Source organism: Podarcis tiliguerta, assembly GCF_965153285.1.
Source record: "Podarcis tiliguerta genome assembly, chromosome: 5".
In the NCBI taxonomy this organism is placed as follows: domain Eukaryota; kingdom Metazoa; phylum Chordata; class Lepidosauria; order Squamata; family Lacertidae; genus Podarcis; species Podarcis tiliguerta.
The window spans coordinates 61,680,640-61,699,104 of record NC_139538.1 but is presented as its reverse complement, the minus strand read 5'-3'; the positions used below and the strand labels follow the sequence as shown (position 1 = coordinate 61,699,104).

Genomic DNA, 18,465 nt, shown 5'->3' with positions numbered 1-18,465 from the left:
TTCATTATATACCTTTAGGCGCCAGGCAAAAACATTCCTTTTTAACCAGGCCTTTGGTTGACCTGACATGCTATACCCTTTTAAAATATGGCTCTTTTTGTGGGGAGGTGTTATTGGGTTATTGTTCTTATTTTGATTTTATATATTGTGATCTTTTCTGTGAACTGCCCTGAGACCTCCGGGTATAGGGCAGTATATAAATACAACAAACAAACAAATAAACCTACTATTTGGGGCCCACCAAACAGAAGCATGAATATATTGCCTTAAAAACTGGCTCTGGGCAGAAGAATGGATCCATTCGCAGTTTTAAAAATTGCACAAATGAAAGTGCCATGTCCACCTGATGACATGGTGAATTGAAGAGCGCTGGAAGCTGGGTGGGTAGCAATTTTTATAAATCTGCAGGGAGGAGTTAGAAATGAAGCTTTATACAGAAGTAAAAAGTTCAGCCTTTTTCAAAATATAAGGTTTGCTTTTTGGCTTTGACATTTGTCTTTGCTTATTAATTTAAAGGCAATACTTTCCAGTATCAATTTGCCAATTTTGTTTTTCTCCTTAACTCCTCCTCCTAAACCTAACAGTATTCACACCTGTCTCGGTGAGTGGATTCAAATTATCATAAAACAAATTCCTAACATTTTGTAAAACACAACTGAGTTAGGGCGATGTTTTCCCCAAATTTGTTTCAGCTGCAAGAGAGGGAATATAACTAAAATCAGGAGTTAATTTCAGACATAGTGATCATCTCAAGCATCCTTCCCCAACCTGAGACTGGACTGAACTGGAGCTGATAGAAGTTGTAGTCCAAAATATCTCAAGGGCACCAGGTTATGGAAAGCTGGTATTCAGTAAAAATTGGCAGGAGTGGGAACGATGGGATGATTCATCTCTCCATCCACTGAAGCAAAGAGGTGTAAAATTGATCACAAAGAAAGCTTGTTTTGACTCCTCTTGTTATTAATCTTAATGCTTAAAAAAGCCCTCTCCTGTGCAAACCACAGAGCAATTAGAAACAATCAACCAGTTATTATACAGTCACAGACCCCTTTAAAGTGATTAGAAATAACTGAACTCGAAGATGCATTCTGTTGTAGTTTGTTTTAAATGCCACCAGGTGGAGAAAATGGCTATATTTTAACTTTGACAACTGCTTCATACCTGGAAATAACTCTCTGTTGTGTGCATATAACTAGTAGGAAGAACTAGTTACCAGTAATGTCTGTACTAACTTGTTTTGTTATATATGAGAAACATGTGGTACATAGTTGGTATTTGTCTGTCTCAAGAGAGAATGGAGCGCATGGATATGGAGGTTCTGGGCTGCCAAGATGGCAAGACCCCCCTCACAACCTCACTGATGTGGTCCAAAGGAAAGCAGAGCAGTATGTTTGGCAGCACCTTGGCTGCAGGAGTTGCCGGAAGGAGGCTTTCAAGGTGCCATCCAACCAAATAAAAATCTGGAACAGATGCTGTCATGCACAAAAGAACAAGAGCATCAGCAGCCATTACTTAGAACTGAAATAACATTAAAATGGGCATCCATATGTCCATTGGTGTCAAAGCCGTGCATTAAACAAAATTATACCCCAGTACCTATGGCTTTTGCAGGGAGGACTGTGGCCTACTGTACAAAGTTAAAGGTCATGTCTGCCGTTCTGTCTACTTTTGCCTCACCCAGCACTGGCATGTGGACCCCAGAATATTCGCCATGAAGGAATGTGGCCCTCAGGTTGGGAGATGCCCCACTCCTGGCTTACTTCCAGGTCCCACTGAGTTCAATGGGACTTATTCCCACGTAAGGGTGTCTAAGATTGCAACCTGAGGGCTTGTATCATAGGACAGTAATAGGCATGCTGTTCTGTATTTCCAAGGTTGTAATGCTGAGCTATCAAGATCTCTGATAGACTCAGTAGATGGTCTCTTCGTAAGGAGGAAAGCCTCCAGCTTAGTTCTACAACTTTAATTTGGTGAGCTCCACTTTGGGGGCAATCCAAACTTTAGCTTTGCTGCCAACAACAGAGAAAGTGTAGGTGGATGGGCCAGGATGTTCAGATCTCAATACAGAAAAGAAAAAAAGTTAGTGGGTGGGACCTGGTGTCCCTGATGCAACCTAACAGGTTCAATATTTTAAAAGCTGCATTTCCTCATATTTCACATAAGGGAGAATGCGCCCTTCTGCTGTTAACACAGACTGTCCTGTGAACACCTGAACTAATTTCAATAGTTGTCAGAATAATTTAAAATGTTGTTTTCTGTTGATTATAAATCACACCAATGGTCTTTAGAAGACCAAATTTTTCAGCTTTAGTCATTTCTGCAATGATAGATGGGCTTTCTTGAGAATTAAGGCTGCAATCCAGCCCCAACTAACTTGTCCATAAGACCCATTTAATTCAATAGGACTTACTTCTGAGAACACATGGTTAGGATTGCAGTGTTAATTGCTATGCTAGAAGGCGATTAGCCATACTTTCTCGTAGTGCTTTTGACTCAAATTAAGATCCTCTTGCTTTGTCAGTATACAACAAGGATCAATTTTTGTGAATGTGAGCCACTGTTAACAGAGATTATTTCTCAGGTCTTCCCTGAGAAGGGAATACATCTGGTTGACCGCTCTGGGAACAGGAAGCTGGACTAGATGAGCCATTGGCCTGTTTTGGTGGGCTCTTCTTGTGTTCTTGTGTTTCCTAAGGCATGATTGTGGCATAATGGATGTTCTGGCTCAAAAATCACGCGAAGTTCTTATCGGAATGCTCCAAGGCAAGTCCAGCTCTCAACTACTCAGTGTGTCATGACAAACATTTTTAATAAACAAAACTGGACAGGACTTCTTTCTGACCCGGTTCATTCCTGAAAGATCTTGTCCCTGGTGAAAACTAGTACAGAATTTCACCTGGGGGCTATGTTCTCTACAGCAAAGTTACCTCAAACGTTTATTGCTAGTCTGTAGCAGCATGGTGGTCACCACAGTACAATGTTGAACACACAACACCGCTATACAACATCTGATGCATCTAGGCTACTTGAGGTGTATACATCCTAAGGGAAGACAGAATTACAAGGACACCTTTGAAGTGCTGCTTATAAGGAAGGCCTTGTTCTCAAGGAGGTGGCAAACATGTGCCTGGAATGCACTACTTCAGACTGCTGGCAGGGGGAGCCCACATGATGAAAAGTTCCTCAATTCAAAAAAGTCATGTGCACAGAAAATTGACATGTCAAAAACAAGCGTTCTAGGCTAGCTTTCTATCAGGCATGCCAGTTTTTTGCTTTGCTTTGCTTTTGTATGGAATAGCATTTAATCAAGTAACCCCCACCTGAAACGTGAAGTGTATACAGGTGTACAGCAAGAACTAAACCCCTAACAATACAGTATTTCTACAAGTACAGTGGTACCTCGGTTTAAGAACAGCCCTGTTTACGAACGATTCGGTTTATGAACTCCACAAAACCAGAAGTAGTGTCCTGGTTTGAGAACTTAACTCGGTCTAAGAACATAATCTGAATGATGGAAGGGCACTGGCGGCATGAGGCCTCATTAGGGAAAGTACACCTCGGTTTAAGAATGGTTTCGGTTTAAGAATGGGCTTCCGGAATGGATTAAGTTTGTAAACCAAGGTACCACTGTAATAGGAATGCCCATTGCAGCTCTGCACATTGCAGATTCATACCGCCTGCATGTTTCCTTAAAAAAATTATCTTCTTTCTGAATTTCTAATTCACAGCCAGCAGCCTGGTTTTCTTCTTCTCAAATCATCCTAAATAAATGCCACAATCCGCGGGCCACTAGAGATGGCAATTCCTAGCAGCAGCTTTAAGCAGATCTCCATCGGAAATGGAAGATGCTATTGCAATATTGTAAGCTACCAATGCATCTTGTCCAACCCATGTCACTAAAGCAGCATCCTACACACTTGGACATTTGCATGGGAGCTGTCCATAGGTTGAAATTAACCACATATACCGCTTCTACAATTCCACTATCCACTCCTCCTTGGCTCACACCAGCAGCATAACCCACTCACTTTTTTTTTTCATTTCTATGAAGTGCTTTCATAATCAGCTGGAGAGGAGCACTAAAAGCACTCTTGAGCCAAAAGATTGGGCTTCAGAGACACCTCTCGGGAATAAGAGATTTTATACAATACACAGCATTGGCCTATAATGAATAGGGGTACAGAATTAAAGGTATGTACTCATAAGCCACGATCTACAAACCAGTTGCTTTGTGAGTTGGAACTAATTTAAACCCAACCACTGCTATTTGAACTGGGGGTTTGGGGGGGGGCAGAGTGCCATCATTGTGGGAACTGTACCCTGTTGGCAGTTTGGTGTGAGCTTCTGGAGAGCATCTTGAGCAGACCAATGACCAAGTGAAGCTTGATTAAGTGCATGATCATTGTCTAATGACTTGAATTTACCAAGGAGCCATCACAGGTCAGAATGCCAGAAATAGGATCTACATATCACCTCAATGTTTTCAATGGAGTTGGCTCATACATTCAGCTATAAAGTATGAAGAAATAAGAAATCGAATAACATATATGCATGATGCAAACCATACCTAAGAAATCCTCCCCATATTTCTCCTAAAAGCCTAGCATCCCAGGTCCATAACTAGTCTGCATTTCTAAATGGTGTGAAATTAAGACCAGCCCACAGCAATGCAGTCTGGCAGATGAATCAGGCTGCAATCCCAGGCACACTTAACCTGGGAGTCAGTGCCACCTGAGTAGACCTGTATATGTATCCATATACCATCTCCTTCGCCTGCCCTCTGATAGGCACTACCACCACCACTCATCTGACAGTTCCCATGCCTGGCTTCCAATATACTTACAGCATATCTATTTGGCAGGCCAGTGGTTGATTGACTTTCCTTCCCATCAGAAACAGACCCACCACTACATTGTGATAACAGAGGAGCGATCTTGTCCTAAGCTGCGAGGAGCTCTGAAGACTCTTTTCCAGGAGCACGTTAGGTCTACTATCAATGCAGAACACTCTCAGGTAACAAACCCTCTACTTGACCTACACAAGACCTACTTGACCTACACATCCTTTGCTTCTCCTAATAGAAAACTGACAACAATGTTTCCTAGGATTCCTTCTGAGACATCTAACTTTGGACCGTGATTTCTCTAACCAGATCCCAAAGTGGCATCACACACACACACACACAAAAAGTGCAACTAAGAAAGATGCATGTCTCTGAATGGATGCTAATAGGAAACTCACAGCCCATTAAGGACCACAGACAGGGACTTCATCCTTTCCCCTCCCACAACCAACAGGCAGGGAATGGGCTTGCACCAGCTGAAAAAACCTACACTGGGAGAGGACGGATGTTTTGTCCTGGAAACATGTTCTGCCATGATCCTCAGCTGGAAATGCGTGTGAAGTTTATGGTTCTCAAGTCTCTGTCTTGCTGGTTCCGCTGCTTTCTCTTCCCTGCTTCAGAGGATGGAAATAGAGCTGCAAGCCATCCACTGGGTGCACAATAGGCACCGTTTGCATCTTAGGGAAGTGTGCTGTGGCCAGCTCCCAGCGGGCTGTGCTGACCAGTTCAATAGCAAGCAACTTGAGGACCATCTGGGCCAGTTCTTTGCCTATGCAATTTCGGACTCCCCCACCAAAGGGGATATAGTGAAAGCGGACGGGGCCAGCTCCTTTGTGCTCTTCCCGTTCCTCCGGTGGCACCCAAAACCGCTCTGGGTCAAACATGTCTGGTGGAGTCTGATAGATGCTGGCGGTCTCGTGCGTGTCCCGAATACTGTACATCACGCTCCAGCCCTTGGGAATCTGGCAGCCCTGCAGGAGGGAGACAGAACAAAATCAGCACCAGAGACAGCAACCTGCAGAGGGCAGCCTGCAAAGGGAAGGAGAAAGGAAGCGACTTCTAGACTAGAGCATCCACAAGGACAGACCCCCATCTTTGAGGAAGCCTCACAAATTCAACTCACCCGTACCATTACCCTTGAGCAGAAACTCAAGCCTATTAAGATGTTAAGAGGCCTATAATGGGCGGTGCAGAAATACCATGGTTTCAGTGATGTGTGAATCACAACTTCAGGGAATGTACACTGAAGTATTCAAAATCCCGTTTAACAGTCGAATAGAAATGGGTATGCAACAAATATTTGAGAGAAAACCTGTTAATTTCCCTCCGCCACATCGACCTCTATCTTTGATGAAGGGTGTGGGTCTCGCAACACCTTGAGAGCATGCTAATCCTAACAGTGTAAGAGCCAGGCAAGAATAAATCTAGCTGACACAGCACCTAAAGACTACTCTGCAGCAATGCTTACAATATTTGGCACATAATTTAATTCTTATGCAGTGTGACAGCTCCCATTATCAGTGAGGCATAACTAAAAAGTGATTTCAGGCAGCAGGGTTGGGGAAGACCTCTGCTTGAAGCCCAACTAGATGGGTCAACAGCCTATGTTAATATTCAAGGGGTATACAACTCTCGGATGCACATTATCACACTTTCTCTCCTACCTGCACATATGCAGGCAGCCAAAGGCAACTTAGCAAGCATGTTGTGCTATTTATTGCTTTGAGGTTTTGTGACAATCAAGTCGTATGTACATTTTGCTAAATAAATACATACTGGACGGCACCTTCTATTTGATGGTATAACAACAACAAGATAAGGCTTGATCCAGAGCCCACACTTTTCTGGGAGTTTATTTAAATATATAAATGAGACTAGTACTCCATGTCCTGCACAAGAGGTCATTGATTTGGCATGAATGTTTTGGGGTTTTTTCTAAAGGGAACAATTTCCTCTTTCATGTCTGCAATCAAGTTTACTTGAAATGGTATCTGAGCTGATTAAAAGAGCAGTTTGGTAGTTCTGTGAGCCACAGCTTGAGGTGGAATCACCTAGAAAATTATAACTATGAGGAGTTTGTTGCAGCTATGGAGAGTTAGGTCCCTTTTAACCCTGATGTTAAATCAAGGACTTTGTGGGGAACACACTTGCAGCAATCTTTCAGCTTATGAATCTTTAAACATTCTCCAAGCACAGCTTCCATTGCAGATTACTACTCTCACCAATAGATGCTCCAATTGCAATACTTGTAATGGCAGCAATCCTACTAATTGGTCTAATGAACATCCAGTGTGGCCATATTCATTTTGGTAAAAGGTAAAGGTAAAGGACCCCTGACAGTTAAGTCCAGTCACAGATGACTCTGGGGTTGCGGCGCTCATCTCGCTTTACAGGCCAAGGGAGCTGGCATTTGTCCACAGACAGTTTTTCCGGGTCATGTGGCTAGCATGACTAAGCCGCTTCTGGCAAAACCAAAGCAGCGCATTTACCTTCCTGCCAGAGTCGTACCTATTTATCTACTTGCACTTTTGGCATGCTTTCAAACTGCTAGGTTGGCAGGAGCTGGGACCAAGCAATGGGAGCTGAACCCCGTCACGGGGATTCGAACCACCGACCTTCTGATTGGCAAGCCCAAGAGGCTCAGTGGTTTAGACCACAGCGCCTCCCGAGACCTGAACAATTACACCCTACCAATTCCCAGCTGTCTATCTCTTGAGGCACCTGTCTCAGTAATCGGTTCTATGGTTTAATCACTGAAATTTGATGGAACCTTCTTCACAACTCCTTTCATTCTCACAAGCCATCCCAGTTAGCTATCTACTACCAGGGTCTCCTGTTCATTGTATCTTTCCCATGCTTCCCTGCCTCCCCACCCCCCACCCCCATTCCAGTTTCTGCACTCTATCAATCATACTTTCCCACAGCAAACCCCAGGGGCCATTAGGTTTCTAACTTGTGAATCCCAAGTGCCCCTGTTGTTTCTTGCAACATCTTCTGTCCCCAAGTAGGATAAACACATAGCATCACTAGGAAAGGAGGGTGTTTCCCATGATCCCTATAAAGGTGGCTGCCATGGCCCCTATGAAGTGGTCAGACTAACCTTGTGAAACCCAACTCAACCCAGCCCAAATTCCATGCACATCCACAAAAGCAACCCACGCAGCAAGCCGCACAACTCACATCCAGTTCAAAGGTTTGTAAGGCTGTCCTATAGCCTCCGGACACTGGGGGCAGCAAACGTAGCACTTCCTTGATGACGCAATCCAAGTACCGCAGGCGGCTCATCTTCTCCAGGGTCAAGTAAGACTGACAATAGTGCTCATGTCTTTCCAGCTCGCCGAGGACTTGGTTTGCTTCTTCTTGTTTGGCTGCTGAGCAAGGGCAGTTTGTAGTCTCATGGACAGTTCCTTGGGCTGCTGTAGCAATGGGACCCAACTTAGGGACTCTGACTTCCCTCTTTGTCTCTCTGTCTAGTTCTCCTTCCAGCCTGGGAGGAAGAGGCGGATTGGAATCCCTGTCTTTGCTCTCTTTTCCATGGATGACCAGAGTCTCTGGGCAAGACTGATGGTTTCTCAGAGAATCTCCTGCAGTGCGGCAATGGCACTGCCCGGTGAGATCATGGGACACCAGCTCCTGCTGAATCTTTTTTATGACCAAGGGGTGTTTCAGCAACAGGAGGATCATGGAAGTAGTAGCACTGGCGGTGGTGAAGAAAGCAGCAAAGATCAGTTCAATCGCAGACTCCTGCAAGATAAGCCATTGGGAGAGAGATTAAATACTCTCTTTTTTGGCATGACACCCACAAGCCATTTAAGACAGAGTCCACTTGTGCGTCCAAGTCAAGCAGGCACACACATTGTGATTAGAATTCAAGTATAACATTGTTAGAGCTTTCAAGCTGGGGGGAACCAGAAAACTCACATCATTTTTTGATTCCAACCTGGCCTGGAAAACATGAGCATCCATAAGAAATTGTTGAGGTGACAGTTTTGGTGATCAGAGCCATAGGCATAGCCAGGATTTTTGTTGAGGTGGGACAGCCAAAGTTGTTGAGTTGTTGTTGTTTTTAAAAAATAATAAAATAATAAATAATAATATTTGAGGATCTAGCTGTCCGCCTTAGTTACACCCATGATCAGAGCTACAGTAAGGGGTTAATTACTTATTAAAAAATGGCTCCTCATCCCAACTGTCTTGGGCTACCAATTGCATCAGTGAATCATTCCTTACAGGCTTGTGCAGTCCATACTTGTTACACATCCAAGCAGTGGTACAGCTGGGCCTAGGACCTTGGGGCAGAAGCTTGGGGCTCCACTCAGCAGAAGGAGGGAGTACAGCATTTTTAAGTGAATTGATGCATGTTACCATCTAAGGATGGTACCATCTAAGGATGAACGTTACTTCCATAAGACTATTAAATCCAGAATCAAGAGCCCCTCTCCATCCATTAAATCCAGAGTCTAACCTGTGACACTCTGGATGCTGTTGGACTACACCTCCCATCATCCCTGACTGTAATCCCTGGCCACTGGCCTCCTGGCTGAGGCTGATGGGAATTTGAGTTCAGGGCCAGACAACCCATGAGGCCAAGTGAGCTGACCACCTCAGGCAACAGGATCCATAGGGGCAGCATATCCCTATGTCAATCTTTCTTATATCATTGTTTAAGCCAGGCTTCCTCAAACTCAGCCCTCCAGATGTTTTGAGACTACAATTCCCATCATCCCTGACCACTGGTCCTGCTAGCTAGAGATCATGAGAGTTGTAGGCCAAAAACATCTGGAGGGCCGAGTTTGAGGGAGCCTGGTTTAAGCAACAAATGTTGAAAAGTTTCTCTTTATGCTGAAAAGAAAATATGAAAATTATGTGTGCTCCAATCAATCTGTTTTTGCATTCACAGGAGAAGTGGGGAACTTGTGGCCCTCCAGATGTTGCTGGGTGACACCTCCTATCACAGGAATTCCTAACATTTGGCCCTCCAGATGTTTTGGACTACAGTTCCCATCATCCCTGACCACTAGTCCTGTTAGCTAGGGATCATGGGAGTTGTAGGCCAAAACATCTAGAGGGCCAAAGGTTGGGGATGCCTGTCTTATCATCTCTGGACACACTGGCTGGGGAAGATGAGAGTCCAACAACATCTGGAAGCTGCAGGTTCCCCATCTCTGGTTTACAGAATAGACCAATTCACACACCATCCTAGCAAAGCCAATTTGCCAAAATAGCCATGCAGATGGGTAATTGCTGACTTCAGTGAAGTCACCACCTATTACAGCGGAGTCAGCATGGCATGGCACATACTTCATTGTCTGGAAAGAGGCCTTTCTAGTTTAGACAGCTGCTTATGTCATATGGAATCCCATCAACCAGCTCATGTGGTTCTGTTTATCGTTTGGATCCTGGAAACACTTACTCTGACCATTCCAATCGATTTCAATTGTCAAAACAAGAATGACTTAAAATTAAAATAAAAACAATACAATCCTCAACTGTATTCTGTGCTTTAAAGACTACTCCGATTGATGTGGTTCCTGATGGGTGATCAGAGGCACAGAAAGAAGTCTCACTTCTTTGAAACTGATTTTTTTACCTCTTCCCCTAAAGTGTGTTTAGGACTTTACTGAATTGGCCCTATTTTCAAGAAAAAATAGCTTCTGCTCAAGGCTGCTATTTATAATAATTCAGTTCAATATGATACGTGGAGAAATAGGTCTGGTGTAGAGCAATCAAATAAACTCCACTTCAAACCATTTGCTGCAAAAATCTCCACACCCAGCCTTTTAGGACTGTCATGTGTCCTGATTCTCCAGGCCATGTCCAGGATTTTGCCTCCGAAAATTGCATCTGGATTATTTTTCGGAAATCAGTCAAATTTCCTGGAAAACTGCCAGTGGGGGTTAAACTGTGCCCAAAATGCTATCAGAAAAGCTTGGGGTGTCCTGGTTTTAACTTTTTGAAATATGGCAACACTAAGCCCTGGATTCTATTCAGGATAAGTGCAGGAGGCCATATCAGATCTCCAGACACCAGATTCAGCACTCCATATATCCTCTTCCTTAGCTGAAATTAGGAAAGTTTTCCTTCTGTCAATCCCACCCAATGAAACCCATCTGTCCCTGTGGCAAGTGGGAGAGGACCGCAGTCACCACAATGACTTCTGGGTGCAGTACTGACATTCATCGGCTTGAGGTAACAGGATGCTGTCACAGTGCTAGAGCTCAGCAACCCATTTCTCCCTCACAAAGAATCCCGGAGGCTGTAATTTGTCAAGGGTGCTGGGAATTGTAGTTTTGTGAAAGGTGAAAAAACACAATTCCTAGGATGCTTTGTGTGTACTGCCAAGAAACCACTTCGAATTTCCCCAAGGAAAAGCGTAATACAACCATAATAAACAAATGGGCACGATCCTGATCCATGCCTGGTTCAAAGTCAATGTGAGTTAACTGAACACCACAGAAAAGATGCAGAGCAAAGATCATGCCAGAAGGAGTGGGAATAATTATTTCATCATATGTGGTTATTATTTCCATAATATGGTTGGAACTAACTTGGCAAGGTGCTTGGAAGTCCTGTGTCTTGCTTGTAGACTGTGTGGGATGGACCGTCCTAGAGAAATGACCTTTGCACATGGTCAGAGGCACTTACACCTTTTTTACTTCTTTACATGGTCATTTTGGAAAGGACCATGTTTGGTTGTGTGAGCTAGGGGACAACTGTGGCCACTCCAGGCGGCTTAAAGGGAGTTACCTTCAGCTCCTGCATGGTAAATTCTTTGCCATGCTCCTTGGCACTGTTGATAATGAAATCCAGAGCGTCGCTGTGAGCCTCAGGATCCTTCTGCTTCAGTTTCTCCGAGATGGCTTTCTCCATGTACTCGTGTAGCAGATTCCTGGCCTTTATTCCCTGAAGGGTTCAGAGAAAAAACAGCAATGGCTAAGGAGAAAGGCACAGACACAGACACACACAGGTCTAGCGCCTTTGGAGGCCGAAGACGTCAGAAGTCGCTTATTGCTTGGAACGTTCAGGCAATCTTTTACCGTACTTCTCCGGGTAGGAGCTCATTATAATTAGAAGCGGCGCTTAATATAGCCTCTAACTTCGCTGAAACGGGGAAAGTTCCTGTCAATCCCGCCCAACGAAACCCATAATCAGTGCAGTGAGAAAGGAAATCCCGAGGACTACAAAGCCTTCAGCCGCTGAGCTGCCAAATTTTGAAAAGGTGAACAATAAGAGGAAGCCGGGAACTCCAGCGGTGGGGGTGGAGGAATCCGAGATCCTGAAAGTCCATTGGTTGCTAAAGAAAAACGCAAATGAATGGCACCACACCTGGCCCAAACTTGCGCTAGACTTGCGTGTGTTTGTGTGAACAATCCCCAATTATACCAGGAAGGGAATCGTTTAAAGCCTTCAATTGTAATGCGTCGCAGCCGGTGCAATGGGAGCACGGATGAGACAGTGTTTAAATGGATCAGGCATGAACGACTTTCTGGAAGCAAAAAAAGGAGAAAGGGGAAGATATTCGAGGAGATCTCAATGCCTTTTCCTCTGCCACCAGGCAGCCACCGTGACCGTACAAAGGCACTCTGCATTGACGATGCCTTTACTCCGCAGGACGCAACTTGTTCCTGCCTTTAGTGCAATGCGAATGCGATCCTCTTAACTCCGAAGGAAAGAGTTCAAATGGGATTTGCTTTCAACTCAAAGAATGCTGTTTTGGATTATTGCTTTACTTGTCGGGGGAACCCAATGGATTTCTACGAAACTCCCTCGGGTGTATGATGAGAGAGCCTTAGGCTGCGATCCTATGGACTTGGGAAATCGATAAATAAGCAGTGAAACTTGGTGCAGGTCTACTCAGAAGTAAGTCCTGTTGAATTCAACAGGGTCCTTAGGCTGCAGTCATAAATCTCTGTTTATCTGGGAGTAAGACCCAGTGAATTCAATAAGACCAAGACGCATTTAATTCAAATGGACCTAGTTTTAGAGGAGAGGTGGTCGGCACTGCGCGACCCGCGTCCCGCGTCCACGGGCGCCGCCAAAATCCCTTCACAGCCAATAAAGGTCTTGAGCAGAAGCCGCAGAAAGTGCTCCGTTGCAAGGAACCGGGTGGCTTCGACCAGGCTTTGAATCTGGACCAGTAAAGAGCTCAGCCTGCCCAGTATCCTGTCGCTCATGTTAGAACTGGCACCTGTGCTTTATGGGCTCCGCTGGGTTCCGAATCGTTTGGGGGCTAAATGCAAGGCTCTGCTCAGGTCCAGGCAGCGCTCTCCCCTGACCTTTCCGATCTGGGAATGAGAACCAATTTGCGGTTCTGCCGCTTGTCAGGCAGAAAGAGCTTTTTTTGCGGTGGCCCCCTAAGCGTTGCGATCAGTGTTCGAGCACGATGCAACAGATGCCGGAGTTTGTCCCTTTTAAGCTGGACACCTTGGGCAATTCAGACTTTTCCAACTGAATTTCGCACCGTTCATTCTATATTAGAGTCAATGTGCAACTCAACATATGTTGCAACGCGTGTGAATATTAAATCCATTTTTTTAAAAAAAACCCTTCCTTTTCAAAGGCTTTAGAATAGGCAGGTATTTTGTTTTAATTGGGATTTTGTGCTTTTAAAGTTTGGTTGCTGTCTCATTTGTGCTATAAAACTTAATTGCGTCCTGCTTGGGGGGGAAAGCGGGGGGTTAAAATAGCCTACACAAACAAATAAGCAAGAGGTGCAAGGTGCCTCTGAGCAGGTGCAGAATACCTTTCCAGCAGAAAATTATTCCAGCTGCTTGGTCTGAATAGAGGATGGGGCTCCCGAGAGCTCAAAGCCAGAACCTCACCCCACCTCCGACCCCCCAAATGGGCCAGAAAGCCGCCTTGGGACACCCATAGTCTTGAAAGGCGGCCTACAAAGATGTGAAATATAATAATAAATAAGGTCTATCCGATGCAAAGGGTAGGGATACAGCCATAAACACACTTTAGACCGGGGGTTCTAGGATTGCGCTCATCAGTGGCATTAGCGGGACTTCAGAACAGATAGGGGTAAGTGATCATGGTCGGAGTTAGTTCTTTGGATGGCGATGAGGATGGGGACACACACACATGCGCACGCAGCCCTACCTTCCGCAGCCCGCTGAAGGGGATGTTGAGCGGCAAGGAGAAGAGATTCTCCACCAGCTGCTCAAAGGTCCCAGCCAGCTCCTTGAACTGCTTCTCCTCCAGGCTGAGTCCCAGCAGGATCCGCGCGGCGATGCGGAAGGTCAAGGTCTTGGCGGAAGAATAGACGGCGACGGGGCCCGGCTGCCGGCACCAGCCGCGCAGCTCCCAGCGCACCACCTTCTGGATGCGGGGCAGGTAGCTCTCCAGGGCGGCGCGGCTGAAGACTCTGACCAGGATCTGACGCGGCGAAAAGAGAAGGGAGAGAATCGCCGCGGGCGATGTAAAATTAATAGTAGTCCTAAGTGGTATAGTCCTAGCAACAACCAAGAGAATTGCGTAATGCGTGGGTCGGGTCCAAGGAGTGGCTACTGGAACCTGCGACAGCGCCCAGCACAAACTTCGACAGCCAGCTTTTAGCTATAGGGCTCCCCACCCCTAGATATTGCTGGACCGCATCTCTCATGGTTCCTTCCCATTGGCCGTGCTGGTTAAAACTGATGGGAGTGGGGGCCCAACAACACCTGTAAGGGGGAGATGAACGCCAGCGAGCTGCCTTCTCTTCCCCAGAGGGCGCCTAGGCTCGGTTTCAGGCTCGGCGGCCAAGGTTTCCCTCCCCAGAGACGCGCCCCTCGGCCTCCTACCTTCCTGCGCTGGCGGTGCGCCTCGGCGCTGGCGTTGAGGAGGGTGTGCGAGCCCAGCAGGATCTGGGTGCTGAGCGGCCACTGGGCGCTGACCAGGCTGTGCTCTCCCAGCAGGATCTTGCGCACGTTGTCGGCGCCGCTCACGCGGATCACCGGCTTGCCCAGCAGGTGCGTCTTGAACACGGCGCCGTATCTCTGCCGCCGGGAGCTGTGGAAGCTGGAACCCTGCACAGCCAGTCAGATAAAGAGGGGGATGGAGACGCAGGCCTGGACTCAAGCTTCGCGGACAGTTTGCGAAGAAAGTCGACGGTGTCTCTGAGCGCTTTCCCCACCGGGCTGAGTCCTCGCAGCTGCTTCTTTGTGTCAAACATATCCTGGTCCCCCAGAAAGAGCACCATCGGCCCGAGATCGCCTCCGAGGGGACTCAGAGCGCCTTTTCAAAGGGGGAATCGGTTTACTATGATTCCTAAATTTCAACCCTGGGACATGTGAAGAGTGTCTCTGAGCCTCACAAAAGTGCTTTCCTCCCTGCGTTGAGGAACACCTGTGGAAGTGATACAGCCTTAGGCGCACCTGCTTCGGAATAAATCCCACTGACCTGACAGCTGGGCAAATGCGTCGTAAAATCATGCAATTGTAGAGTTGGAAGGGACCACAAAGGCCATGTAGTCAGATTCCCTGCAATGTCGGAACCCACGACCATGAGCTTAAGAGTCTCATGCTCTACCGACTGAGTTACCCCTGATTTGCCCAGCCCCCGTCCCCTCCAGCTCGAGGGCTTTCGTTTTCCCATCCTGAGAAATGGACGACTAGCGGTAGGACCTTCCTTTGAGCGGGACACACTCGCTAGAACTCTTTTTCGGCGCCCTGACCATGTGCAGAGTCCCGCGGTCCTGGCTGCGCTAAGCCCAGGAGGCTCCTCCTTTACCTGCCCCGCCCGCCGCCGCTCCAATGCTCACCTGGACCAGCCAATGCAGCGTCTCGCCGAAGAAGGGCCAACCCATGGAGCCCTTGGGCAGCGGCAGGGCGCTGGCGCGGTCTCGGCTCAGGCTCCAGCGCAGCGCCCACAGGTGCCGCGCCAGCGCCAGCAGGAAGGCCACCGCCAGGCAGGTGGCCAGCGCAGCCTCCAGCCAGGAGAGCGCATCCTCAGAGGTTGCCACCGGCGGCAGCATCTTCGTGCTCGGGCTGGGCAGCATCGCCCGGCGGAATTCACTGGCCGACTGTGGCTTCAGCTGGAGAGGGAGAGAGAAAGGGAATATTTGAGAGGGGAAATCTGCTACCAGATGCCAGGGCATCCTACTCCGGATTAGGATTCCCATAGAGGTGGGTTCAACTCACCATACAGGAAGCAAAGAAGCCAACCCATCCCCAAAATGCCACTTTTTATTCAAAGATGCTTTTCCTCGCCACCCGTCCATTAAAGTCCCCAAAGGAATCTTGCGCAAGGCTTGCGATCCAAAGCGGGTGCGCCCGCGCAAAACCTGAGAGTCAAACCGGGAGGGAGGTGTCAAGGAGACCTCCAAGACACCTCTCCTGGTGAGTCTCCCCACGCCCACCCCCCACAAAACATAAAAGGAAACCCAACAGCGCAGCCACTTTGCTCTCACCTCGGCGGGGGTCTCTTCCTGTTTCCACTGCGCGTCTGAAAGAATCGCAACCTACTTTGAAAGGATCGGGGAAACTACAGCGCACCGTCCTTTCCTTTTGCGGCCAGGGAGCGAGAGGGGGCCATTCTGCTCAGAACCGGCGTGGCTGGGATCGGGATCCCTCGGACCCACTTGCAAGCACCACGAGCCCCATCCTCGACGGTCAGCCCCTCGGAATCCAAAGAGGATTTGCCCGCCCAGGCTGCTCGCGCGTAGGGTGAGAACTCTGAAGAGGCTTCTTCTTCATCCCCCTCCGCCTTTCCCCTTTTCTGCCGAGCTGTCAAAAACCGCCTGCGCTCGGACGCTCCTTCTCTCACCCTTTGGGAGCATCCTTCGCGCACACCCCTTTTAGCTATTCTCTGCCTTGCACAGATTTATATAGATATTGGCCAGCCACCTTCGCTGGGGGGTGAGCCTGCTGACGTCTCCGCTGCATATTTAAAACGGGGGGCCGAAAGCGCTGCGATTGGCGCCTGAGAGGGTCCGCGATGAAAGGGGGGGAGGAGGAGGAGGAGGAGGAAAGCGCTGCTGGGACGGACCTCTCCTGTCTCGGGAGGGGGAGACTCGCCTCGCAGGTAACCCAAGAGCAGCCCACTGGGACCCTACCCGCCCCGCCTGGATTTGGAAAACCAGGCGTCTCATTGGAAGCAGAAGGCGCTGCTTGGACTGGCTCCGGGAGCGATGCAGGACTTTATGCCAGGAGAGCTGAGACCTGGGAATAAACCCCCCGCCCCTACTGAGCAGGTTAAGGCAATCCTAGACAGGTCTACTCAGAAATGAGCCTTCCCCCCCCCCCGCCCTTGAATTCAGTGGGGCTTACTCCCAGGTAAGCGGGCTTAGGGTCGCCACAGGTTAGCTCTGTAATAGTGATTCAGAGCAGGGGCGCGCAGAAAGATCTGTGGGTAATAAGACTTCTTGATAACAACAAAGCAGTTAATTCACTTCAGTCAGCCCTTTCTAAATCAGCAACCTGGGAATCTGCCTTATACCAAACCAGACCACTGGTATATCTAGGTCATTATTGTCCACACTGACAGGCAGGCGCTCTCCAGAACGCCAGAAGTCCCAGGCCTACCCGGATTGAACCGCGACCTGTAAAGCGGATGTTCCATCACGAAGCTACAAAGGTTGTTACCTGGTGGGAGGAATTTGCACTTTCAGAAGCAGTGCGCCCCAAGGTGCTGTGGGGAGTTGCCTCTAGCTTCCTGGCTCCGGTTGGCGTATCTCCGGGTTTAAAAACTCTAAGCAGATCCCACCAGCCTGAAGTCTGTCAACATCTGGTTTACAGAAGATCAGGCAGGAACACTCGACGCTCCCAAGGTGGCCTTGGGCCAATCGTTCTCTCCCAAAGCTACATTGCAGGGTTGTTCGGAGGATTAAATGAGAGGAGGCGGGGGTGGAGTGACTCTATCGATCACCCCTCAGCTACTTGGAGGACAAGCGCGATGTACATGGAATAAACCAACTGGGTTTCTTTTGCCGCCCCAAAGAGGATGGCTAGGTGTTTTGTGGATTGGAAGCCGCAGGCGGCAAGCCACGCGTCTCTCCCCGTCCCTCCCTGAAATAACCCCTCTGGGCCCACTTTGGTGGGGTGTAGAAGTTCCCTCCGTGGGCAACGGCGAAGCAGAGCTACTTCAGTCCGACGGAGTTGGGTCCTGTCGCTCCAGGACAGGTGGGACTGCCATTTCAAGCAATATTAAAGAGAGAGGCGAAGACAGGGAGATGAAAGCCTTTGCTTGCTAACTCCTAAATATCACCCACAGGTGGCAATGGGGCGAGGCGCCCATGAGCTGCCCTGCAATCTGTGCTTCTCTCTCACTTTAGTACGCGGATTGTAGCTTGTCGATTCCGGCCCCATCTCCATTTACGCGGGCCGGACTTCCAGCTACCTTAGCTTGGAGGTAGTGAGTAGGGTGAGTCCCGGGGAAGGCTTAGGAACTACACAACCCGCCCCAATCCACACAGCTTTCGACAGGGGGAAGTTTCTACTACCAACTCTGCACCGCTAATACAACGAATGCTAGTGATTCTTATTAGCAAATATTAATAATATGCACCCATGAAGTTCGCAAGGTTCTCTAATGCCTGTGGTTTGCGCCGCTTTCCTAAACATTTGCAGCCAAGTTCTGGGTGGGATGACGCCGAAGCCACGCATCTCTTTTGCAGAGATTCGCTTCGAAGGCGGCAATTG

General features: G+C 47.9%; 1 protein-coding gene across 2 annotated transcripts; it reads right to left on the bottom strand.

Annotated features, from left to right (window-relative positions):
• Window positions 1-4,124: 4,124 nt before the first annotated feature.
• On the bottom strand, window positions 4,125-16,917 carry CYP26C1 (cytochrome P450 family 26 subfamily C member 1). 2 transcript variants are annotated; one of them, XM_083443624.1, is made up of 7 exons: window positions 16,236-16,917; window positions 15,588-15,860; window positions 14,629-14,853; window positions 13,949-14,224; window positions 11,591-11,746; window positions 8,024-8,587; window positions 4,125-5,814 (listed from the first exon to the last, which is right to left on the bottom strand). In XM_083443624.1, exons 2-7 carry the CDS (start codon window positions 15,822-15,824, stop codon window positions 5,416-5,418), a joined length of 1,857 nt encoding a protein of 618 aa, XP_083299750.1. In that variant the 5' UTR covers window positions 15,825-15,860; window positions 16,236-16,917; the 3' UTR covers window positions 4,125-5,415. The 2 variants fall into 2 exon arrangements, with proteins under 2 accessions (XP_083299750.1, XP_083299749.1); XM_083443623.1 differs by having other exon boundaries at window positions 15,588-16,917.
• Between the last annotated feature and the right edge of the window lie 1,548 nt (window positions 16,918-18,465).

Bases quoted from the DNA above. Each gene is read 5' to 3' on its own strand.
- CYP26C1 (XM_083443623.1), bottom strand. From the start codon at position 15,947: ATGGGAATCCTAATCCGGAGTAGGATGCCCTGGCATCTGGTAGCAGAT. The intron at 11,747-13,948 runs GTAGGGCTGCGT...TGAACCCTTCAG, and splicing joins CCTTCAGCGGGCTGCGGAAG to GGAATAAAGGCCAGGAATCT. The intron at 8,588-11,590 runs GTAACTCCCTTT...CTTATCTTGCAG, and splicing joins TTACCATGCAGGAGCTGAAG to GAGTCTGCGATTGAACTGAT.